Consider the following 26,426-nt stretch of genomic DNA (forward strand, 5'->3'; position numbering starts at 1 on the left):
GGTTGACACCAACGGGGAAAGAAATTCTACTGTGGATCAAATGCTATCAAACAGCATCGTATGCTACCGAGAAACCTTTTGTAAAAGGAAAAGTCAATGGATGTGCCAAGCTTTATTGTCTTATTTTAAGAAATTGCCACAGCCACCCCAACCTTCAGCCAACCACTACCCTGATTAGTCAGCAGCCATCAATATGGAGGCAGGCCTTCCTGCAGCAAAAAGATTATGACTCACTGAAGGCTCAAATGAGCTTTATCTTTTTTTTTTTGGCAATAAAGTAGTATTTATTAAGGTATATATGTTGTTTTTTAGAGACAATGCTATTGTACATTTAGACTACACTAGACTACACTATAGTTGTAAACCTAACTTTTATATTCACTGAGAAACCAAACAATGCATGTGACTTGCTTTATTGCAATATTCACTTTATTGTGGTGTTCTGGAACAGAGCCCTCAACATCTCCGAGGTGTGCATGTACTGAATTTGAGGTGCGTTTAAATATCTAGATAGCAGTTTTCAGTAGTAAAAGAGGAAGGACTGGGACTTAGATGAGATGCCAGGGTGTCTTTCTCTGTCTATCTTCTTATAAATAAATAAATACCTGAGTTTGGGCATTTTATAAAGAAAAAAGGTTTATTTGGCTCATGGTTCTGCAGGTAGCGTGGTACCAGCATCTGCTTGGCTTCTGGTGAGGGCCTCAGGCTGCATCCACTCATGGCAAAAAACAAAGGGGCGTCTGTGTGGGTAGTGATTTATAAGGTGATAGAGAGGAAGCGAGAGAAAGAGGAGGGAGGTGCCGGGCTTTTTTTTTTTTTTTTTAACAACCATTTCTTGTGGGAACTAATAGACTGAGAACTCACTCATTACTGTGAGGACAGCACCAAGCCATTTGTGAGGGATTTGTCTCTTCCACCCAAACACCTCTCATTACCCTACCTGCAACATTGGGGATCAAATTTCAACATGAGGTTTGAGAGACAAACATTCAGACTGTAGCAGAGGTGAATATTTTCTGATCTTATAGGCTGCTGTTGAGAATTGATAGCTGAGACTATGGGATTTATTAGATCTGCTGTTAGGGAACAGTTTATGTAGGACTGAGGTCTAAACTTTGTGGAAAACCTGTTTTTACATTATTTAAGGAGGAAGTGATCTGGAGAATCTCTAAAGAGGTAAAAAGGAGTAGGTGAGTACACAGGACTATTACTGTATAGAAAATTACTGAGCATGATATTTCAAGAAATGGGGCTAAAATAGCTGCAAGATAAACAAGGAAAATGCAAAGGAAGAAAAGGTAGTTTGATTTGGCTATTGGTAGGGTTTTTGGGATCTTGAGGTAGATACTTGCTTTTAGCAAAGCACTGTGGAGTAGATAATGCTGTAGCTGCCCTGCTGTGCTCAGCTCGGTTTTGACTGACAAAGTGGTTAGCAGTAACTAGAGCAAGTGATTTGCAACCTGGATCAGGTTTACAGGAGGTTTTAGTTGGATGAAGAGGAAGTGATGAAGAGGAAGAGATTCCCTGTACCCTGTGTGAAAAAGTTTTCTTGCATATTAAAGCTTTTAATAACTGTACTGATTTAGATTCATTGTAGATTTAAGCAGTCTGTTGAAGCATAGCCTTTTTATGTATTAATATTATATTAAAAGAATTTTGCATTTACAAAAACGTTGAAATTCTAAAAAGTTGATTTGTCATGATGCTATAATATTTGAGATGTTTGATCTGAATCTGTGTGAAGCAGTTGATTTCATTGGGAGTTTTGATTTAAGCCATCAAACATCTTTATTAAAATGAAATTAATTTAAGATTATTGGCTGTTACTTTTTTTTAAAGAATATACTTGTTTTGAATTAACTGAAGACTTCTGTTCTCAGTGTTGAGCTTCAACCTAACTGCTTCATTCATTATATTGTACTTGAAGGGTCCTAGAAAATATTTGGATATAGCAGGTTGATTACCAAATATTTTATTGCTGATTCAAAAATGAAGTTTCATAATTCAGCATTTCTAATTAGATTTTTTTTTTTAACTGAAATAATGAAAAATCTTCTGTATCTTTCAGTCTAGGCAGAAATTTACATACCTCCACTAGACGGAAATATTTACAGTGTTAGGGTTGGAACAGTTCTTGAAGGGATCTTGAAAGTGAACATTTTCAATCACATAATGCTTAAATTTTTCATATTTTTCTTTGGTGATCTTTCTCACCTAGAGTTCATCTTAGTTTTTGATATTTTAACTGTTAATTGTTTTGTTCTTATATTGAGATGAAGTCTGCCTCCTTGTAATTTGGTATTCCAAATATTCCAGTATTCCTGGTGGAGGCAAATAGTGTTGTGTCTGAAATATTCGGCCTTAGAAGTGCCTGGGTTTGAATCCTTGCTCCTCTACTAAGTTTTGTTACTTTGGGCAAGGTACTTACCCTGTATAACTAGATTTCCACAGCTATAAACAGGGGATGATGATAGTGTCTACCTCATAGGAGGTTTTGAGGATTAGATGAAATAATATATGCATTTAATGTTAGCTAATGTTAATGTATACTAATTACAATTATTTTATAATTATATATTTATCATTATATTGTATAATTTATAATGGTGATAACAGTAGAATGTAAGGAATGAAGTAATGTTAAAGCTCAATACTAGCAATTCTCTGGTTGGCTCAAAACAAGTAAATATTACTGTTGTTGTTATTGTTACTTGAGCCACACAAAGATCAAGTTACCTTCTTTCCTTCTTTCTTATGACAAACTTTAAAATCTCCGTAAATAGCTTTTACTTCTCCCACCCTGTAGTCTCATGTTTTTTAGGTTAAATAACTTTAGTCCTTTCAACCTGACCTAGACAAAGCTCTAGTTCTGAATTCCTTGTAGTGGACATCTGTTATTTTTGCCACCCAGCATCTATTTACCCTTACTTGGTTTTCCTTTGGAAAACCATTCTTTCCTCCAATCTTTATTCTTGTGCTTTTTGATTAAGACTCTCCCTCTGGTACCAGGGAGAGCATGTGATGTAAGCCCAAACCTCTCACAATGCCTTAGCATTCCCTTAGTGATTGGCTTAGGGAAGGGCATGTAATTTTAGCCAAGCCAGCCAACTCCAATCATAGCTGGGTCTCTTGTCATTGTCCTGGATTTCAATATTGAAGATTGTTAGACTGGAGCTGTTACAGTCATCCTCAATGGAGATCCTTTATGAGGATAGAATCAGTACAGAGGAAGTGAAGCCCAGGAATGGAGAAAGAAACCAGATTCACATGATACTGTTTGAATTATGCCTGTAGTTATTTCTACAAATGAGCCAATAAATATCCTTTTGCATAAGCCAGTTTGAGTTGGGTGTTTGTTACTTATAGTTGAAAGAATCATGGCCAATATGTAGTATTTCAGGTGGGGGTGTTGATTAGTATAGAATAGGGTAAAATGGTCTTCTCTCTGATTTAATACTCAAATTCTGTTATTTTGACACTGTGTCACAAATCTGATATCAGTCCCCACTTAAAATCCCTCAGTGGTTTTTCATTGTTCTTAGGATAAGGACAGAATTTCTTAACACAGTCCATAGGTGCTTCATTGTTTAACTCTTGTCTATCTCTATTGTCTTATCTCTTCCCATGTAACTCCTTGCTTTTTTTTTTTTCCAGTCACAAGTTTCTTTGCAGCTTTTCATATTTGCTGGCTTATCTTCTGCCATAGGTCTTTTGCACATTCAGTTCCTTCTTCATGGAATCCTCCCTTCCTTCTCCTGTTTGCCTAGTTAACTCCAACCCTTTCTTCAAATAACAACTTAATCATCGCTTTTTTTTTTTTTAGCAAAGCCACTTTTGACTATGCCGACTATAATTCCAGGTTCATAACCTTCATAGCACTTACCATTGTCATTTTACATCTCTTTGTGTGTTTGTCCCTATCTCTAGACCACAAGTTTCATGAGTGTAGTAACTGTGTATTAATTTTTGTTCGTTATTGTATTCCTACCCGACACACAGTACATGTTCAATCAGTATAGCTGTCCCTTAGTATACATGAGGGATTGGTTCCAGGACCCCAGTGGATAGCAGAATTTGAGGATGCTCAAGTCCCTTATATATCATGGTGTAGTACTTGGATATAACCTATACACATGCTGTCATATACTTTAAGTCATCTCGAGATTACTTATGATACCTGATACAAAGTAAATGCTATGCAAATAGTTGTTATATATTTTTTAAATTTGCATTTTTTATTGTTCTGTTGTTACTGTTTATTGGTTTTGTTTCTGAATATTTCAGTCCATGGTTGGTTGAATCTGTGGATGTGGAACCACGGATAGGGAGGGCCAGTTGTGCACTTCTGGAATAAATGAACTTCTGTCATATAGATCTTCTGGTACATCTTCGGCAGTACATCTTCAATTTATATTTTTGTTAATTTTTTTTTGGGCAAATACAAAACTCTTAGTACCATTCATTCTCTTATTGAGATCTTTTAAAGCTTCATTCCATTTATTTATTTAATTAACATATTCCTTCATTTGTTTTTAGATCCAGGGACAGACTGGGTAAAGCCTCATTCTGCTAGTTTACATGTATTACACTCTCTACTCATGTATAAATTGAATCTGCACATAGTATAGCTTTTATTCAAATCATTGCTATAAATATTGCCCTTAGTTAAGTCATTCAAGGCATTAGAATATCCTTCTTATCCCTTAACCACAACTCTATCTTCAATCACTATTATCTGTTGCATCACACACACCAAACTCTAGTGAGTGGGATTGGGAATAGGGCAGGAGAGGGAATAGGATTCTTACTTTGTACTTTATATACACTGTATGTTTGAACCATTTTCAGTAAACATGTTTTATTTTTTTAAAAAAGTGCTAATGAAAACATTTTTACTTTAAGGATTAATGCATGTGTTTCTTCCATGATAGGGTATTTCCTAACCCCTGGCTAATGTGATTGCTTTTATTCAAACTCCTAACCTAGAAACTCTTAACTTTTTGGTTCATAGGCTGTTATGAGAATTTGATGCACTGTCTTATCTTTCCAGAAATTGAGTATTCACAAAATTTTGCTAACTTTTTTATTTCTATGGTGCCCCCAACACCTTATCAAGAACCTCTGCTGTACCACTTTTAGTTTTTATAATTATAGCAACCATATCCTCTTTTATAAGATACTTACGTATTCATCATAATCCCCCTAATAGTTAACTTTTTGAGATAGGATCCCTTTCATATCCTATGAAAAAAGTGTTGAGATCTGCATCTTGCATTAGAAAGAAAATAAGGATATTATTTTTCAAATTCTTAATCGTTAGTATTATTAAGTATTTTATTGTCCTTTCAGAGTCTCGACTGAGCTCACTAACTTGGAGAATTGTTTTGGCTTTAAGGAATCCATCTGGATTTATCTTAATTTCAGAGAATTAACGTGCTAATTCTTTGATAAGTTACCTTCAGAGAATGAAGTTTTTTGTGTAAGTTAGGAGATGGGCAGGGAAAGCTGGCCTCATTGCTCTGTCTTTTTATTCTTGGAAAGAGCAGCCTCTTCCAGGACCTGGATTTTCCCTATTCTAGTCCTGATCGCCTTTGAAGGCCTCTTCTTTCAAGACTGAATTCCAACCTTTTCCCTTCTCTTTGCCTGTTCCCTGTTAAGATTCTCAAATATATAGTCTTTTAAAAATGACATTTGATATTTTTGGTTTGTTTTAAAAATAAAAACTATGGTGTATCCATATATTCCCCTTTTAAAGCTCTTTTCTTCCTTAGAGTGCTTACTATCGGGAGACAATATTCTTCATAAAAATGAGAATCTTCCAGAAATTGGGTGAGATTTATCTTCTAAAGTCTCTTAAGATTCTATAATCATCCACTATTTTGTCTACAGTGTTTTAGCTGCTGATCAGGTGTTTTTAGTAATAAAGTTTGTGTGGTCGGAATGTGCCCTTTTCAAGAATAAGACTGGTTTTTAACAGTAACAACTGGACTGATTCTGAAAAAGATACTTAGTTTTCTAACACTAAAACATTTGTAAGAAATACTTGAGGCACAAAAGGAAGTATTGATTTGAAATTTCGTCTGCTTAAAGGTTGTAAATAAAAAATATAGTAAGTTAATTTCTTTATAAAATTTCATAGCTAAATACCTAAATTTTATTAAATCATTTTAATCATAGGTCTCTCCTTTAATTATATTACTGTTTATCACTTATGATTTACATTTTCTATCACATAGATTTGTCTTACAGTGCCGAAGTAGATATCATCATTCACTGCTTTTCTAATCCTGTTACAGTAATTTCCAATTTTCCATAATGGAATCAACAGGCAGTGGATAGTAAGGGGATATACAACAGGAGTTTTAAAAATTACTCTTTTTACTCAAGAGATTTCATATGATTGTAAGGTGATGGACACTAAATAAAAATTAATTTTCGAATACTTTCTTGAGATAGTTGGAAGTGCTTGAGGGATCACAAAATCAGGGTTTGAAATATTAGATTGTTATTCATAGTTAAGAATTCACTTTGTATCCTTTAAGCTCTATTCATTTGAGACTGGAATTCTAAAATCATAGTCCTCCATTTCAGTATGCCATTAGTGTCATAAAGGCTAAAGAATTGCTTATAAAATGAAATAGAATATAAACAAAAGCTGATTTAAGTAGAATGACTTAAATGCCTGATTTCTTGGAAAATTTCTGAGAGTAAAAAAATGAAAGATCAAACTTTACTGAACCAATAAGCCAGTGTCATCTAAATGATTCCACTGAAAAACTCATTTTAAGTATATAAGTAAATTGTTAGTTTTTTAATAAATAGAATATTATCTTGAGCTAACTTTATGAATTAGTTGAACTTCGTTTTTATGTGCAATACTTATTTTGAGTATAAATTTTCACTATTTTAAATAGTTTTCTTTTTTATATCTGTTAAGTTGATCATATCTTGTTTTGGTGTTGCCAACTTCTTGGTTAGTAATGCAATCCCCAATTAAAACATTTTTATGGTGGGGAGACAAAAAGAAAGATTAACTTTATAATGTGATTTTTTGATTATTTCATTGATTATATATCTTGAATTTATGGGGTTGAGGGAGATGTAGAAGTTAACAATTTGGCCAGGCATGGTGTCTCACACCTGTAATGCCAGCACTTTGGGAGGCCAAGGCGGGCAGATCACTTGAGTTCAGGAGTTCGAGACCAGCCTGGCCAACATGGTGAAACCCCGTCTCTACCAAAAATACAAAATTAGTCAGGCGTGGTGGTGCACGCCTGTAATCCCAGCTACTCGGGAGGCTGAGGCAGGAGAATCACTTGAACCTGGAAGGTGGAGGTTGCAGTGAGCTGAGATGGTGCCACTGCACTCCAGTCTGAGCAACAGAGCAAGACTCCACCTCAGAAAAAAAAAAAAAAAGCTAACCATTCATCATGTTCCTCATAATCACTTTTTTGTTTTAATTACCAGCTATTTATTTATTTATTTTTTAGAAAATAAAATACTAAGATACATGTAGAATGAGTGTTTTTTCTTTTCTTTTCTTTTCTTTCTTTCTTTTTTTTTTTTTTTTTTTGGCGGGAGGGTCTCACACTGTCACCCAGGCTGGAGTGCAGTGGCCCAGTCTCGGCTCACTGCAGCCTTGACCTCTTGTAGCTGGGACCAGGGGCATGTGCCACCACTCCCGGTAATTTTCTTGTATTTTTTGTGGAGATGGAGTTTTGCCATATTGCCCAGGCTGGTCTTGAACCTCTGAGCTCAAGCCATCCTCCAACCTTGGCTTCCCAAAGTGCGATTATAGGCATGAGCCACCATGCCCAGCCTGAATGTTTTTTTCTTCATAGAAATGGTATAAAGATACCTTATCTAAATGTTAATTTTTATATGTTGGTACTTTTGAATTGGATACTTATTCTATTAGATTAGTAGTATATAATTTAACAGTGTGTTATGTTTATATGAGGGTTAAAATTTTTTTTGGTGTATATTTTAGTTTAGAAATGCTTTTTTAAAAAGATGAAAATGTGGTAGGATAGATTTGACAGCCACAGTCTGGAAGATTTATTTATAAAGCTAAAATTTCATTATGAGAAATTTCGCTGTAATGAAGGTTATGTACCACATAATGATGTTTAGGTCAAGGACAGACTGCATTATATAATATGGTGGTCCTGTAAGATTATAATGGACTGAAAAATTCCTATTACCTAGTGATTTGTGTTATAATTGCCTGCAGTATTCAGTACAGTAACATGCTATACAGGTTTATAGCCTAGGAGCAATAGGCTATACCATATAGCTTGGATATATAGTAGGCAATACCATCTAGGTTTGTGTAAGTACCATAGACTCTATGATGTTCTCACAACTACAAAATCATCTAGTGATACATTTGTCAGAACTTCTCCTGTTGTTAAATGATGCATGACCATAAAACAAAATGATTTCTAAATGCTTAGCTGATAGCACGTAAATTCCAGTATAATAGAATTGAGATCAGTTCTTTTTTTTTTTTTTTTTTTTTTTTTTTTGAGACTGAGTCTTGCTCTTTTGCCCAGACTGGAGTGCAGTGGCACGATCTCAGCTCACTACTGCGACCTCTGCCTCCTGGTTAAAGCCATTTATTCTTCAGCCTCCCGAGTAGCTGGGATTACAGGCATGCTCCACCATGCCCAGCTAATTTTTTTATTTTTAGTAGAGTCCCGGTTTCACTATGTTGGCCAGGCTGTTCTTGAACTCCTAACCTCAAGTGATCCACCTGCCTCAGCCTCCCAAAGTGCTGGAATTACAGGCGTGAGCCACCATACTCGGCCTAGAGTTCTTTAAAATGGGATTTATCTCAGAGTTAAAAATAGTTAAACATTATTGAGTGGTTTCTATGTGCCAGGCACTGAGATGTGTTTTACATATATTATCTCATTTAATCTTCACTATAATCCAAAGACATAAGTCTATTTTTATTTTATATGTATATGTAAATGGTAAGTGTATATATAAAAAGCAGTAAAGCAAGGCATTAGGTTAACTAACTTGTCCAACATCATATTGGTAATAAGTGATTCAGTCAGAATTTGAATTTGGCATTCATTCTTCACCATGTTTTACTCCTCATGGTTACTAAATGTTTAAAGTATACAATAGATTTTGAGCTGAATTAAGCCAGAATCTTCCAGATGAACTATAAGCCTGAGAGCTAGAATTGAAGATGACTTGGCAGAAAGTTGTGGCCATGCTGGTACTATGACTTGGTTCTCCTGGTTTCTAGTGCAATATTCTTTTTTTAAATGTGCAGATACTACAGTTGTAGTTTGTGAAATTGCTTAATTTTTTTCTTATCAGAAAGTAAAGAGGACTATATCTAGTATATAGCACACCTGTGTCTGTAGTATGTGCTCTGTACTTGATCACATGCAGTATTAATATTATTTAACACAGCAGCATTACATCAGGTGATATCTATCAATGGATGAAAGTGAAAATTTCAGATAGTTAACACACTTAGACCCACATTTCCATTGATTTCTAATTTTTTTATAGAAAAAATATTTTAAGATATAGTTTAATTTTAGATAAAAACTGAAACCAAAAATTTATAAAATAGCAATTATTTATGTGGGCAGTATCTATAAATGAATGGAATTTATTTTAAGTCAGTTACTTGGAATTCATTTTTCCCCCATGCAAACAGTATATTAAATATGGGCATGTAATCTGTACCTGAGTTAGTAGTTCAAGTTAAGAGTCCTCTTTTTTTTTTTTCCTGGCTATTTTATTTTATTTTTGAGAGACAGAGTCTCGCTCTCTTGCCCAGGCTGGAGTACAGTGGTGCAGTCTCAGCTCACTGCAACCTCCCTCTGCCTCTTGGGTTCAAGCGATTCTCCTGCCTCAGCTGCCCAAGTAGCTGGCACTTCAGGTTTGTGCCACCACGCCCAGCTAGTTTTTGTATTTTTTAGTAGAGACCAGATTTGACTCTGTGTTGGCCAGGCTAGTCTCGAACTCCTGACCTCAGGTGATCCGCCCGCCTAGGCCTCCCAAAGTGTTGGGATTACAGCCGTGAGCCGCCATGCCCAACCTTTTCTGGCTGTCTTAAAGAGCCAACTCTGAGCTGAGGCCTTTGATGTCTCCGTTGAACATCTTTGTTGGATATATTCTCTGGCAGCAGATTTAGTATTTATTTATTTATTTATTTTATTATACTTTAAGTTCTAGGGTACATGTGCACAATGTGCAGGTTTGTTACATATGTATACGTGTGCTATGTTGGTGTGCTGCACCCATTAACTCGTCATTTACATGAGGTATATCTCCTAATGCTATCCCTCCCCCCTACCCACGACAGGCCCCAGTGTGTGACGTTCCCCTTCCTGTGTCCAAGTGTTCTCATTGTTCAATTCCCATCTATGAGTGAGAACATGCGGTGTTTGTTTTTTTGTGCTTGCGATAGTTTGCTGAGAATGGTGGATTCCAGCTTCATCCATGTCCCTACAAAGGACATGAACTCATCCTTTTTTATGGCTGCATAGTATTCCATGGTGTATATGTGCCACATTTTCTTTCTTTTTTTTTTTTTTTTTTGAGACGGAGTGTCGCTCTGTCGCCCAGGCTGGAGTGCAGTGGCGCGATCTCGGCTCACTGCAAGCTCCGCCTACTGGGTTCATGCCATTCTCCTGCCTCAGCCTCTCTGAGTAGCTGGGACTACAGGTGCCCGCCACCACGCCCGGCTAATTTTTTTTTGTATTTTTAGTAGAGACGGGGTTTCACCGTGGTCTCGATCCCCTGACCTCATGATCCGCCTGCCTTGGCCTCCCAAAGTGCTGGGATTACAAGCATGAGCCACCGCACCCAGCCTACATTTTCTTAATTCAATCTATCATTGATGGACATTTGGGTTGGTTCCAAGTCTTTGCCATTGTGAATAGTGCCGCAATAAACATACATGTGCGGGTGTCTTTATAGCAACATGATTTATAATCCTTTGGGTATATACCCAGTAGTGGAAGGGCTGGGTCAAATGGTATTTCTAGTACTAGATCCTTGAGGAATTGCCACGCTGTCTTCCACAATGGTTGAACTAATTTACACTCTGCCAACAGTGTAAAAGTGTTCCTATTTCTCCACATCCTCTCCAGCATCTGTCGTTTCCTGACTTTTTAATGATCGCCATTCTAACTGGTGTGAGATGGTATCTCATTGTGGTTTTGACTTGCATTTCTCTGATGGCCAGTGATGATGGGCATTTTTTCATGTGTCTGTTGACTGCATAAATGTCTTCTTTTGAGAAGTGTCTGTTCATATCCTTCACCCACTTTTTGATGGGGTTTTGTTTTTTTTCTTGTAAATTTGTTTGAGTTATTTGTAGATTCTGGATATTAGCCCTGTGTCAGATGAGTAGATTTCAAAAATTTTCTCCCGTTCTGTAGGTTGCCTGTTCACTCTATTGGTAGTTTTTTTTACTGTGGAGAAGCTCCTTAGTTTAATTAGATCCCATTTGTCAATTTTGGCTTTTATTGCCATTGCTTTTGGTGTTTTAGACATGAAGTCCTTGCCCACGCCTATGTCCTGAATGGTATTGCCTAGGTTTTCTTCTAGGGTTTTTATGGTTTTAGGTCTAACATTTAAGTCTTTCATCCATCTTGAATTAATTTTTGTATAAGGTGTAAGGAAGGGATCCAGTTTCAGCCATCTACCTATGGCTAGCTAGTTTTCCCAGCACCATTTCTTAAATAGGGAATCCTTTCCCCATTTCTTATTTTTGTCAGGTTTGCCAAAGATCAGATGGTTGTAGATGTGTGGTATTATTTCTGAGGTCTCTGTTCTGTTCCATTGATCTATATCTCTGTCTTGGTACCAGTACCATGCTGTTTTGGTTACTGTAGCCTTGTAGTATAGTTTGAAGTCAGGTATCTTTCATAGAATTCTGTGCTTTACCGACAAAATTCTGAAGCCAATAGATACTTATGTGATCACTTAAAAACATTATGTATGAGTCCACAGGATATGTAATTGTGAATCTTAAAAATATTCTGTGTTCCTGGTATTGGTAAGTCCTTAATGTGAAGCAAGAATTATCATGTATTTATCTGATATAAGCATTATACTGTTGCTAGTGGGACAAGCTACAGCTATTCAAAAATTGAGTTAAAGAGATTTTTAATAGTACAACTTTAGAACTAGGGGATATTTAGTTAAGCACAAGATTCACTAGAGTCTCATTTGATAGTAACCCAGAATAACTGAATTAATAACAATAACTTCTGAAATTAAACTAATAATTTGTCCTTTGTACTAATTCAGTTTACATAATTTGGAAATTGAAAAGTAGGAAAGCTTGCTTTTGTCAGCCTAAGGGTAAAGAGGAAAGTGAAGATTGAATTAGTTATATATTCCAGTGTTTTAGATTTCCATTGTTTAATTGTTGACATTTTTTGCTTTATAACTCAGTTTTATAAAAGCTTGTTTATTTTGTAAAATTTATGCTATTGCATGTGCATGGAAATTCAAAAAACAGATTCCCAGTTTGAATAAAGCAATTCAAATAGTTTTTTAAGAAATGTTTATTGTAACAGCATTTTTAAAGCCAAATAAATTATTGACATACTAGATTGTAAACTTCTGAAGTCTAGGAATGTGACTTACTCATTTTTGTTTTCCCCTGAGCTTAGCACATTACCTTGCATACAGAAGGGCATGAGTAGTTATTTTTTGAATGAATTAATCTATGATGAAATATTTCCAGTGAATTTTCTGTTCCCTTTCAGTTGATAAAAAGCCAGAAAGATATAAACTAAAATTTGTTTAAAATTGTGTTTTCTTACAGAAATAATTACATGTATTTCTGAAATACAAAGAAAAGATAACAGTTAAAGATTAATGTCACTCAGCATTTGAAAAGTTAGATTTCCAAAAACAATACATTGTAAGGTGTTTACTCGTTTTTACTAAATACTTTAAAAAATTATTTGTAATTTACGAATCATCACATTTCTTCAAGTATTAAGTGCCAAGTATAATCACCATTTATTTATTAAATTTGAGTTTATTCAGGAATGAACCAATTATGTAAAATGAACTATATGTGTATATCAGATAAATCAAACATAATTGACCTCTGTATAGGAGAAAAGATTAAATATGTATACGTCTAATTGAATGAAGTCCACCCTAATAGTTGGTATCTTTATTTTATAGGAAGGAAAACAGAAATAACTTGCTGCCTTGTCTGGAGTCACATGGTGAGTTTAGAGGTTAACCTTACATCCAGTAATTTGTGAATCCCAAGTTTCATGTTTCAATATTTGGTGTTACTTAAAGTGACTCATTAAATTGACTGATATCATGTGTCAGTACTTAGGTGACAATTTACAGAAAGTCATCTCTGCAGCTTGATGGGCGACAACCCTTTTCAACCAAAAAGTAAGTGTTGCTGCCACGACTAATACTAGTATGTGTGGCTTTCGTATCACTTTACTTCAGAGAAAGGATGAAAGTTGGGAGACATTTTTTAAAAAACAAAAATGCTTAAAATTGTTAAAGTAACAAATGTTCACATAAAAACAAGTAATATAAATAAAAAAGTAAGTAAAATAGAAGTGTTTTCCCCCATTATCAGAAGAAACTACTTTTACCAATTTGGTACATACAATCATACATGTTTCTTCTGTACATAGACAAAAAATAAATTATTTCTAAAAAAGTTATAAAGCTATTATGTCTTAAGATTTTTTTTTCTCAAAAATATATCCTGGGTATATTAACAATGGCAGTGCCCTGTTAAAAAGAAGGAAGACCTTTGTATACTATATGAGTTTGCTAGGGTTGCCATAACAAAGTACCACAGACTGGGTGGCTTTCACAATGGACATTTTTCTCATAATTCTTGAGGCTAGAAGTCCAAGATTGAGGTGTTGATAGGATTGATTTCTTCTGGGGGCCATATGGGAAGGGTTTGAGGCCTCTCTTCTTGACTTGTAGATGGCCATCTTCTCTGTTTTTTTGTTTTGTTTTGTTTTTGAGACACATTCTCACTCTGTCACCCAGGCTGGAGTGCAGTGGCACGACCTCGGCTCATTGCAACCTCCTCCCCCTGGGCTCAAGTGATTCTCCCACCTCAGCCTCCTGAGTAGCTGGGACTACAGGTATTCGCCACCACGTCTGGCTAATTTTTTTTCTATTTTTAGTAGAGACTGGGTTTCACTATGTTGGCCAGGCTGGTATCGAACTCCTGACCTCAGGTGATCCACCTGCCTCAGCCTCCCAAAGTGTTGTGATTACAGGTGTGAGCCACTGTGCCTGTCCTCCGTCTTCTCCTTACATCTTCATGTGATCTCCTTTCCTGCTTGTGTCTGTGTCCTAATCTCCTCTTCTATTAAGGACACCAGTCATACTAGATTAGGGCCCGCCCTACTAACCTTGTTTTAATTTAATTACTTCTGAGGACCCAGTCTCCAAATATAGTCACATTTTATGGTGGTGAGGGTTAGGTCTTAAACATATGAATTTTGAGAAAACACAGTTCAGCCTATACATATACCAACTGGATATAAATGATACTTTTGTTATTACTATACAACAGGTCTCCCTAATTGTTTAAAATTATGCATTTTCTGACTTCACCTAGTCCATAGATTATTATATGCCATGTGCCTACTGCCCCTCTAATGTATAGGGGGAAATGTATTCCTATATGACCTTGGACACATAAAATTAAGACACATGAAAAAATAGCAGTTTGAGATCATATATGTTAAAGCTTGAATTGCATGATATTGATTATCAATGTAGTTCAGATTTTGAAGGAAAGTAAAATCTAATGGTTTACAAGAGGAATTATAATTGAACCAAGAGTTAGGAGGGCCAGGGAATTAATATTTTGTTGAGTATCCACTTGATTTTAGGTGCTTTATGTGGCATTTTCTTGAATCTATGTAATACTTCTATTAGGTAGATATCGTACTTGTGTTATAGATGGGGAAAATAGGTTCAAGTAACTTCTCTAGAGTCATATGATTAGAAACAGTGGAGTAAAGATTTGGATTATTCAATTTGATGCCAACTTTCTGCTCTCTTTGCTCCAGACTGGAGTGATATAGATTGTAAAGCTGAGAAGGAAAGATATTCTAGGTAGAAGAAGTGGTATAAATAATAGCTCTGAGACACACAATAAGGCTGGTATTTCAAGTATTTAAAAAACACAAATGCTAAGTTATGACTTACCAATGAAAATTAGTATTTTTAATTATTAGATTTGAAGAACTCTGTATAATTAGTAAAATAGTACAGTTTAGAGAAAAAAGTTTCATGATATTGATGGCATTTAGGAAAATGGGAAGGCCTTTTGTTTTGGTAGGTGGACTATAGTATAACATTAGACTAGAAAATGATTTGTGACATTCTTCCTGTGAGAAATATCTATTTTGCCCTTAATTGAATAAGCCTAATTAGTTTTCCATATTCTATTCTAGCATCTCTTCCCTGCTGTGTTCTGTGCCTGGCATTTTTTTTTTTTTTTTTTGACATACTCTCACTCTGTCACCCTGGCTGGAATGCAGTGGCGTGATCTCAGCTCACTGCAACCTCTACCTCCTAGATTCAAGTGATTCTCCTGACTCAGCCTCCCAAGGACCTGGGATTACAGATGCGGGCCACCATGCCTGGCTAATTTTTTTCTATTTTTAGCAGAGATGGGGTTTCACCATGTTGGCCAGGCTGGTCTCAAACCCCTGACCTCAAGCAATCTGTCTGTCTCGGCTTCCCAAAGTGCTGGGATTACAGATGTGAGCCACTGCTCCCATCCTGCCTGGCATTCTTGAGTCTGGTTTAGTTTATCCAGTTTATCTCCCACCTGTTGCCTGTTATTCTTAGTTTATCTGCCTTTTGTGAATACATTTTTTTAAAAGACAATGGGTGTAATCCTTTTTGTAGAGATAATCATATTCTATGTATATGACTGAAACTCACTTTCACTGAATTTGACTTCCGAATTTTCTGTCTAGTGTAAATAACTACTGTCATTGATTATCTGTTTAGCTAAATTTTACTATTTAATATTTTAGAGAGTAAGCTCTGCATTTCTCACTGTTGTTACCACATACTGACTACAAATATCAATTCAGAAATTGCTATTAAGATTATTAAAGTACATCTTAAATTTAATGCTATGTATTACAAAAACATTTTTATTTTTATTTTCAAAAATGAGGTTTACTTCTCTCCTTTTGAAAATTAGGTAATTCAAAAATGGCAGAACTGTTTATGGAATGTGAAGAAGAGGAGCTGGAACCATGGCAGAAGAAAGTAAAAGAAGTTGAGGATGACAATGATGATGAGCCAATCTTTGTTGGAGAGATATCAAGTTCAAAACCAGCAATTTCAAGTAAGCATTTACTTTTAGTGAAACCAAGCTTTATAAGGTATTATTTCTAATAGAAATCTTGTGAACTGTTTAATAGGTACTTGATGTTCATGTTCCACTGTAAAGATTTAGGTATCAGAGATTGGGTGGGAGGCCAGGAAGAACTTGAGAATCAGGATGGGGATGTGACTGGGGACTCGAGGAAAGAGGTAAGAGATTAAATATCAGATGTCAGAAAAGAGAAATGGACTGAGATTAGCTGGTGACCCTGGAGGTCTTCTGAGATTAGAAATCATAATTTTTAATGGAGTTAAGTTATTTATTTATTTATTTTGAGACAGGGTCTCACTGTGTCGCTAGGCTGGAGTGCAGTGGCGCAGTCACAGCTCACTGTAGCCTCAACCTCCTTGGCTCAAGTGATCCTCCCACCTCAGCTTCCCAAGTAGCTGGGACTACAGGCGTGTGTTACCATGCCTGGCTAATTTTTGTGTTTTTTATAGAGACGGTCTCACCATGCTGCCTAGGCTGCTCTCGAACTCCTGACCTCAAATGATCCACCTGCCTTGGACTCCCCAAGTGCTAAGATAACAGGTGTGAGTCACTGCACCTGGCCTTAAGTAACATATTTATCTGTTTATTCTTTTTCATTTTTCTCAAACCCAGAAGAAGAGAAAATAAAACATTTGGAATGCTTTGCTTAAAATTTCAGAATATACTAAGTGAGTTTTTGTTAGTCTCAAATGGGACTTCTCATATCCAGTCCTCATTGCAGTGTCATCTATACATGGCTACAAAATGTATAGGTGATGAATGATTGCACAGACTCTGGCCTGTGTACCAATAGAAGCTGCAGCTTCTGACCATATCCATCTTCCGGCAACTCCTTTTTATATTCATGAAAGAGAATGGCGCTGTCTACAGCCACTGTACTTGGATGATGTAGCATTTAGTACATTTAAATCCTTAAGGATTTTGGGCAGAACAACTTGGTACCTTTGTGGCTTATTAGCTTTGAATTAGATAATTGGGCTTGACATTGTTATATTAACATACAGATACTGATGACATTTGTTAAAATGTCCACTCAAAAATGTATGACAGTGCAGAGAAATAATGTACAAATTTCAGGGAGAAAGAGAAAATAGATCCTTTTCCATTTTGTTTACTTGTTTGTTTGAAGCCAGGAGAATTTACCAAAGAATTTTATGTACCCAGTTTACTAGTGTGTGTGTCTGTGTGTGTGTGTTTACTTACCATGGTAGTGCTTAAAAGTGTGATTAAGAGACCAAAGTTTTCTGAAAGCCTAGTTCTTGCTTCGCTTACCTCTAAACTTGGATTGGCACCTTTATTCAATTTTATCCGAGAGAGAGTAATTTCAGCAATCGAATTTTCAATACTGTTTCCTGTGGCACATTGGTCACCTCTCATGGAATGCTAAGCGGAGTGCCATTTGGATTATAAAATGAATTAGGCATGATGGCATTGTTGGTGATAGTGGGACATAATATTCTATTAATTATTGTTTTATACTGAAATATTATATTGCAAAATTCAAACTCATTGAAAACATGACAGTTAAGATTCAAGTTGAATTTATACTGATTGTAGATGACTTTTCATGGTATTCAGGTAGAACATTGTACATTAGTTTTAAAATAATTCCATCATGAAGGGGATTGACCCCACTAGAATTTCTTTTCTACAGTGTTAAGATGAATATTTTAAATGGTTTTACTGTTTTATTTGTAAGCCATAAAATACATTAACATATGGAACATGAGTTAAATGTTTATATAAAACTGCAGGAAAGGAGGGCAAAAACTTGTGATCCATAGACTACACCCACCAAAAAGTACTACAGCAATAGCTCTTTCATGGTTTGAGTAAATATTTAATCCTGAATTTCCGCGTGAAAACAGTTTCGAGTTCTTGGAGTAGATCTTTCTCTAATAAGACTGCTGTAGTGTTTAATTACAGAGCACTGCATTGACCTTATCAGAAAACAACCATATTTCTGTATGAACCATTATTTTATAGAATTACTTAATGGGATCTGGTTTCTTTCTACGGTGAGGAAGATAAAAGAAATTTTTATGAGATTTGGTGGGTTTTTTTTTTTTTTTTTGGTGCTTTTTACCTTTTTCTAACCAGCAATTTTAGGCAAATCCTCATGCTTCCAAACTATAATTTGATAAGCTAGGAAGTACAGAGTTTACATGCATGCAAGAATGAGGAACTTTAAATTGATCCTCAAAGTCATGGCAGGCTCAGATTGACTTCTGGTGTAGTGGTAAATTTGAAACCTCTTAACTAATAAAATGCTATGATAAACTATTGGTTCACTTTAGTCTGCAATCTCTGATAGTTTTTCTTTTTAAACTCAAAACTAATAGTAGATAATCCAATGAGATTTTCTGTAATGAAACTTCAAGGCTTTTGGAGGAGTGAATGCAGTGCAGAGGTTGGGCAAGGATTTGATTTTGAGTCATAGGAACCTGACTGTATGTAACAGCCCTGTCATCATGCAAAGAAAGATACACATTTAAATTATAGGTTATATATAAATATGTTTTTGGAAAATTTTTATTAATTATGTGATGTTTCTTTGCAAGCACAATGTTTTGACTCACATGTAGTCAGATTTGTCATTCCCTCCTGGCTTTTGGATTTTGAGTTACAATGAGAAAGATTGTTCTTAGTCTGTAAAACAAAGGCTAATTATCTTGTTTCATTTGTTTCTTTAGTAGATAAAGATGCATTTGTTTAAAATGAACTATATTCTTAAATCAGTGATTAGTTATATACTCCTTCCATAAATCTGTTTAAATGTTTTCAATTCATGATTTCTATTATCTTACGTATTTCATTCAAACAATGAATTCTAAAATAAATATAATCTTTTATAGATATTTTGAACAGAGTTAACCCCAGCTCATATTCAAGGGGACTAAAGAATGGTGCACTCAGTCGAGGTACAGTATTATTGTACTATTTTAATTTTAAAGTGAAGTATTTTGACAAAATTGATTATGTACAAATAATTTCAATATATTGTGTTACTTTAAAATACAGGTATTACTGCTGCATTCAAGCCTACAAGTCAACACTACACGAATCCAACATCAAATCCAGTGCCTGCCTCACCAATAAATTTTCATCCTGAGTCTAGATCTTCAGATAGTTCTGTTATTGTTCAGCCTTTTTCTAAACCTGTAAGTGTTTCTAAAACTATACAGCCAGCTCAGGGATCCATTGGATGTTGTTTTGTATCAACAGTACCCAGTTAAAATTCTGGACTGTCATAAGTAGTCATCCAGTAGAAGCATAGTTAGCATCAGAAAATGTCACCATATTTTTGCTAGCTCAAGCAGTACCCCAAGTAATAACTGAAGGAGCTAACTACCCAACCTGTTAATAACAAGCAGTATGCCTAAACAGGTACAGTAATGAAAACTATGCTATCAAAATATGAATAAAATTATAATCAGTAATAAATATTGCATAATGACAAATATTTAAGATTGCAGACAGGGCCAGATATTCTTAATTGGGAGAAGAGTCAAGTGACCATCATAGCTTTTTATTCTGAAAACATTCCTTCATAGTTCAGTTAGCTAAAAAAAAACAAACATTTTTTCCTATTACAAAAAACTCCCACTTTTTTTGTTACAAAAAGTAATAGAAAATGGTGATAGTTAACGTTCATTGAGCTGTTAATATGTATAAGGCTTTGTGCTAAATGCTGTAGGTAAATTCATTTTATTTAGTTCTTAAACATCCCCATGAAGTAAACACTATTATTATCCTTATTTTTTAGTTGGGGAAACTGAGGCTCATAGAGGTTGAAAGATTTATTCAAGATCCCAAAGCTGGCAGTTGATGGATCTGGGATTTCAATCCAGCCTAACCCATAGTTTATATGTATATGCACACATACATACATATATGTTGTATATAAATGTACAGTTTTTTAGACATGAAAGAATTGCCTTAGTTGAACAGTTCTCGGACTGTAGTTTGCAATCCCCTGGGTTTCCCCAAGACCCTTTCAGAGGTTTGAGGGTCAGCAGTGTTGTCATTATAAACAAAGACTGTTCTCCTTTTCCACTGTGTTGGCATTTGCACTGGTGATGCTAAAGTAATGGTGGGTAAGCTGCTGGTGCCTTAGTGTGAATCAAGGTAGTGCCACCAAAGTGTACTTGTAGTTTCTGTATTAGTCACCTGCCGTGCACTCACAGTAAACTACATTACTCAACTATTACTCAGTTATACCCAATTTCCCTGATGAAGTATTAAAATGTTATTAGTTTTGTTCACTCTCTACACTTGAATGTGTGTTTTTTAAAATATTCTGTGTGATGACTTGGGTAGTATGCATAAAGTACCTCTGTGTCTGAAGTATGATGGTTGTCTTGAGGAAAAGCATTTGTATGATTGAATTGTGAGGTAAACTACCTGATTTTTTTTTTGTTGTTACATGAAAGAATGACTGACAAACCATGGTGTGTTAGATACTTGTTTCTGTATATCAATATTACCACAAACTTACACAGCTTAAAACAACATACACTCTTTATCTCATGGTCTCACAATTTCTGTGGGTCAGGAATCAGGTCATGGCTTAGGTGGGTTTTCTGTTTAAGGATCTCACAAGGCTGCATTCAAGATGTGGTCCCTGAAGTTGCAGTTTCATCTGAAATTCTATTGGGGAAGTATTTGCTTCCAAGTTCACATGGTTGTCAGTAGCATTCAGTTCCTTAAGGGTTGTTGGACTGAGAATCTCAGTATCTGGTTGGCTTTTGGCTGGCTCCTTGCCAGGTAGGTCTTCCCAATAAGGCTGCTTGCTTCCTCAAAGCTAGCAGGTGAGAGTGAGTCCTTAGCAAGATCCCTTACAGTCTTAGGTAACATAATCACTTATACAAAAATGATGTATATCCTGTCACCTTTGTTGTATTCTATTGGTTAAAAGCAAGTCGGAGGTCCTGCCCACACTCAATGGGAGGGAATTACACAGGACATGAATACCATACCTGGGGATTATGGGTAATGACATTTACATGGAGGCCACTTTAGAGTCTGTCTGCCACACACACTTAGTCAATCTTGATTGTTTGGCAAACATTTCCTCAAACCTGTCACTTCAGCAGAAATAATTGATAGTAGTATTTCTTACCAATGGTAAAATTTGGACTTTCAAGCAAAAATTAGAATTTTGGAAAACTCATTTGCCACCGTGATCTTGGCAGCTTTTGAATACTTTAAGAGTTTTCTGATGGGTGGTGGTGTTCATAAATAATGATTTTTAAAATATTGTGTAATGAACTGTGTCACCATTTGGAAGACCTGTGTAATTCAGTGAAACCAGTATTTTCCACATAACTAGTATATATATTACAAAAGTATGCATGGGTAAAACACCCATTTAAAAGCTAAGATAGACCAATGATTTTAATGGAACGGGTGTTCTGGGATATGGTTTCAGATTTCACACTGCAACAAACCTTTAAGAAAGTACCAACTGTTCAGTTTTGGTATAGTATCAAAGTAGTATATCCACAGTTAATTAAAACCCTATTAAAACACTCCCTTTTCCAGTTATATATTCCTATGAGGCAGATTTTAATAATATTCCTCAACCAAAACAACATGTCCTAGTAGACTGAAGGCAGAAGCAGATAAGAGACTAAAACAATTTTTGATTAAGCTAGATATTTAAGAGCTTTGCAAAGATGTGAAACAATGTCACTTTTCACTAGTTTTTTTTTTTGCGTTTGCAAGTCATTTTTCATTAAAATGTTATTTATGTTAATCTGTAATGAGTTTATTTTAAAATGAATAAATGAATATTATAAAATATTCTCTGTTTTAATTTCTAATATGGAAAATATTGATAGATATAACCAATGTAAACAAAAAGTCTTTTTGGATTCAACAGTTTTAAAGTGCATAAGATGATTCTGAAGCCAAAGAGTTAGGGCACCACTGTCTCAGAAATATAGTAGTAAATTTTCCTAAAAATGTATATTGTTTAAATAATAAGAACAATAAGGGAGACTGCTGAGTCTCTATCTTGAATCATCTAAGGCTCCACAGGCTATTTCTAATGTTTTAAAAAATGTAATAGACGGCTGGGCGGAGTGGCTCACGGCTGTAGTCCCAGCACTTTGGGAGGCCGAGGCAAGCGGATCACCTGAGGTCAGGGGTTTAAGACCAGCCTGGCCAACAGGGCAAAACCCCGTCTCTACTAACAATACAAAAGTTAGCTGGGCGTGGTGGTGGGCACCTGTAATCCCAGCTACTTGGGAGGCTGAGGCAGGAGAATCACTTGAACCTGGGAGGCGGAGGTTGCAGTGAGCTAAGATCCTGCCACTGCACTCCAGCCTGGGTGACAGAGTGAGACTCCATCTCAAAAAAAAAAAAGTAATAGGTGTTCCTGAAGGTATAGCTGGAAAGGTACCCAGAATGTAAAAATTCTTTGCTATTAGTTGGAATCAAATTAACTCAGTGGTTTCTTTTATGCTTATTATAAGCTGTTTGGCATTTGAGGAAAAAAAATAGAGAAAACATTATTTAATAGTTCGTTAGGTAAAAATCTTTCCAACATTTGACCGAGGATGGGGAAAAAAAAATAAAAGCAAGAGTTTGTACGTTTGGTGTTATAAGAGTTAGGAATTAGATTCTTTTCTGACTCAGAATGTTTTGGTCATAGTTTTTAAATCAAAGCACCTCAGTTGATGGTTCCCAGTACTTGGGTTCTTTTAAAAAATGAGAGGTTTTGACAGTTGGTCTGGGTGGAACCCAGAAATGATAGCTTCTTAAAAACTCTTCAAGTGTGATTCTACTGTGAAGTCAAAGTTAAGAATGACAGAGGAGTATTCTGGAATGAGTTGAGAATCCTGTTTAAGTGACTTTTCTCTGAATTTTGGAAGTCATTTTAATAAATTATAATTAGTAGTTTTTTATTTCATGTCATATTTTGTGTGTGTGTTTTTACTTTTTCGTGGAATGTCGTATCTCAACATCACTTGCAGGTTGACAGGGATGGGATATATTATTATTACCCAGAAAGTCAATGTGATATAGCTTAAGTGCATGGGCTTTGTAATCAGTCAGACCTGGATTCTATTTCCAGCTCCATCAGCAACAAGTGGGGCTGTACTGGGAGCCTTACTCGACCCCACCTAACCTCAGTTTACCTATTTATAAAATGGGGAATAATATTAGGTCTTTATTAGTATTATTGTGATAGCTGCTTGATATGATACATGTACCATGAAGAGCAAGTACATTTAAAACAAACAATTGTGATTATTATTTCAGTTTGAAAGGTGAGTAACTTGAAACTCAGAAGTAACTTTTCCATTTTTTCACAAATATTTGGAGAAAATGTTTACTTTGAAGTAAGATTATGTTTTATTACTTTTAAATCATAGGGCTTTATAAAAAGAAAATACTACATGTTGAGGCCCAAATGCCTACATCTGCCTATTAGGCCTCAAATTCTAGGATTAGTTTGAGTTACATCAATAGCTTGTTTCTGTAACTTCTTAACAAACCCGTGTCAATAGAAAAGTTGGTAATAAAGCAAAATTCTTAAAACTTGAATATTCCTTAATTTATAATAAAACTTTTATGTTTCTCTTATGAAGTAATACGTATTTGGAGACAGTTTAGAAAAGTGAGAAGAGTTTATCAGGACCCTATAGTATATGCAAATACATATTTCTCTTTTTTCACTGAACATTCTACTTGGAACATTTCCTAAAAAAATGTTAATTTGGCTGGGTGCAGTGCCTCACACCTGTAATCCCAGCACTTTGGGAGGCTAAAGTGGGCAGATCATGAGGTCAAGAGATGGAGACCATCCTGGCCAACATGGTGAAACCCTGTCTCTACTAAAAATACAAAAATTAGCTGGGCATGGTGGCGTGCACCTGTAGTCCTGGCTACTCGGGAGGCTGAGGCAGAATTGCTTGAACCCAGGAGGTGGAGGCTGCAGTGAGCCGAGATCATGCCACTGCACTCCAGCCTGGTGACAGAGTGAGACTCCGCCTCAAAAAAAAAAAAAAAAAAAGTTAATTTTTGCCCAATATCAGTTTAATCATTTCTCCATTGTTAGACATACAGGTTATAATTGTTTTTCTGTTATAACTAATTTTCCCTTAAACATTTTTATTTCATTACCATAAATTCTTAAAAATGGAATAATTAGATGAAAGGGGGTGAACCGGCTGGGCACAGTGGCTCACGCCTGTAATCCCAGCACTTCGGGAGGCCAAGGCAGGTGGATCACCTGAGGTCAGAAGTTCAAGACCAGCCTGACCAATATGATGAAACCCTGTCTCTACTAAAAATACGAAAATTAGCTGGGTGTGGTGGCATGAGCCTGTAGTCCCAGCTACTCAGGAGGCTGAGACAGGAGAATCAGTTGAACCCAGGAGGCAGAGGTTGCAGTGAGCAGAGATCAGGCCATTGCACTCCAGCCTGGGCAACAAAAGTGAAACTCCATTTCACACACACACACAAAAAGGAAGTGAACCTTTTAATGCCTTCACTAACTACTGCCAAAGCTTTTATGCAGAAAAGTTATGCTAAAATATAAGCTCTACTTTGCCAATAATGAATGTTATCATTGCTTTTTAATCCAAACTAATATTAGACACAGAAAAAATAGTACAAACAGTTCCCATATACCCCTTACCCAGTTTCCCTTTATGTTAACATCTTATCACAACTGGGTAATTAACATTAACCCAACTATAGACCTTACTGGAATTTCATCAGTTTTCCCATTAATGTTCTTTTTCCTGCCCAGTATCCTATTCAGGATCCTACCTTGCAGTTATTTCTTTTCAATCTCCTCGTATTTTCTAGTTATTCATTCTTTCTTTGTCTTCCATGAACTTAACACTTTTAAGAGTAGTGGCTAATTAATTTATTTTGTAGTAGATATTATGGTAACATGCCAATTCATTAGTTAAATGTTGCTGTTGTTTTTATTTGCATTTCTTTGGCTAGTAATTTGGAAACAAGGTATTTCGTATGTGTTGTTCATTAGTATTTGACTTCTGAATTCTCTCAGTTTATGTCCTTTGCCCGTATTTTTCCTAAAGTGATAGTCATTTTTCCTTTAATTTTTAATCATTGTTAATCCGCTTGTTATATATTATGACATGTAGAATGGACCAAAAGTCACCCTGAGAGCTTACTGTCCACAATTAGTATCTTTTAGAAGTATTAATAGTATTGGAGTATACTTGTGTGTGTGTGTGTGTGTGTATGTCATTATATTTAATGTATAATAATGTTGGAGTGTATGTCCCTAAATTATATTGACCATATTTTTCATAATTATGTACACCATATATGTATGCTCATATGTATTATAACTTTATACTGCTTTATACTTGACCCCGTTATCATTCATCTCATACTTTTCACTCCTCTCTTCTTAAGATCTTCTTTTTAGTTTGGACCACCCTTTCTCCTGATAGAAGGGCTAAAACTTCCTTTGAGTCCGGAGGCCTCCAGGAGCAGGACAGCTGGCCCCAATTATTCCTATAAACAACTTCTGTTCTAAACCCTGTCTGCCTGGCATTCTTATTTGTTCACTCTACTGACCGGTTTGCTTTCATATTTGCCTGATAAGACGGAAGATTCCTGGCCTAGCATGGCTTTCTATGGGATGATGGAAAGTGTGTGGGGCCCATTTTTCTTCTTTCTGACGCATAGCTTATACATTTCTCCAATAAAGATGATTTCAAAATTCATATTATGTGATATATTCATCCTTAACACTGATGCACAATACTGCAGATTGATTCCATTTGTTTGCCCTGATATCTCAGATGTGAGGTTTTTAGAGGCATAGAAGCTTTTAATTTTTTTGATCATGTAAATATGGTTTTTATTTTTCTCCTTGCTTTTGCCCAAAGATTTTGCTAAGTTCTATTATTTGCCCTTTAATGGGGATACTGAATCTTTAGAAGTCATCTAAAGTGTATCAATCTTATTGATATATAAGTTGATTTATGTTTCTTTTACCTTGAAGAAGTTGTACTAAGAATATGCCCCCCAT

The 26,426-nt window shown here is 35.7% G+C and overlaps 1 protein-coding gene across 4 annotated transcripts in view; it reads left to right on the top strand.

Annotated features, from left to right (window-relative positions):
- The window catches only part of ZNF280D (zinc finger protein 280D), a 101,767-nt gene that overhangs the window by 13,076 nt on the left and 62,265 nt on the right, over positions 1-26,426 (top strand). Inside the window, exons 2-6 of one of the 4 annotated variants that reach the window (XM_055279250.2) lie at positions 13,186-13,229; positions 13,342-13,410; positions 16,223-16,369; positions 19,255-19,320; positions 19,421-19,560. In XM_055279250.2, coding sequence (XP_055135225.2) covers positions 13,383-13,410; positions 16,223-16,369; positions 19,255-19,320; positions 19,421-19,560 — 381 coding nt within the window. In that variant the 5' untranslated portion in view covers positions 13,186-13,229; positions 13,342-13,382. Of the gene's footprint in view, positions 1-13,185; positions 13,230-13,341; positions 13,411-16,222; positions 16,370-16,874; positions 16,940-19,254; positions 19,321-19,420; positions 19,561-26,426 lie in introns of those variants that run through there. The other 3 variants (XM_055279252.2, XM_055279253.2, XM_063639396.1) reach the window with 3 other exon arrangements.

The sequence above is a fragment of the Symphalangus syndactylus genome, chromosome 5 (genome assembly GCF_028878055.3).
Source record: "Symphalangus syndactylus isolate Jambi chromosome 5, NHGRI_mSymSyn1-v2.1_pri, whole genome shotgun sequence".
Taxonomy (NCBI): domain Eukaryota; kingdom Metazoa; phylum Chordata; class Mammalia; order Primates; family Hylobatidae; genus Symphalangus; species Symphalangus syndactylus.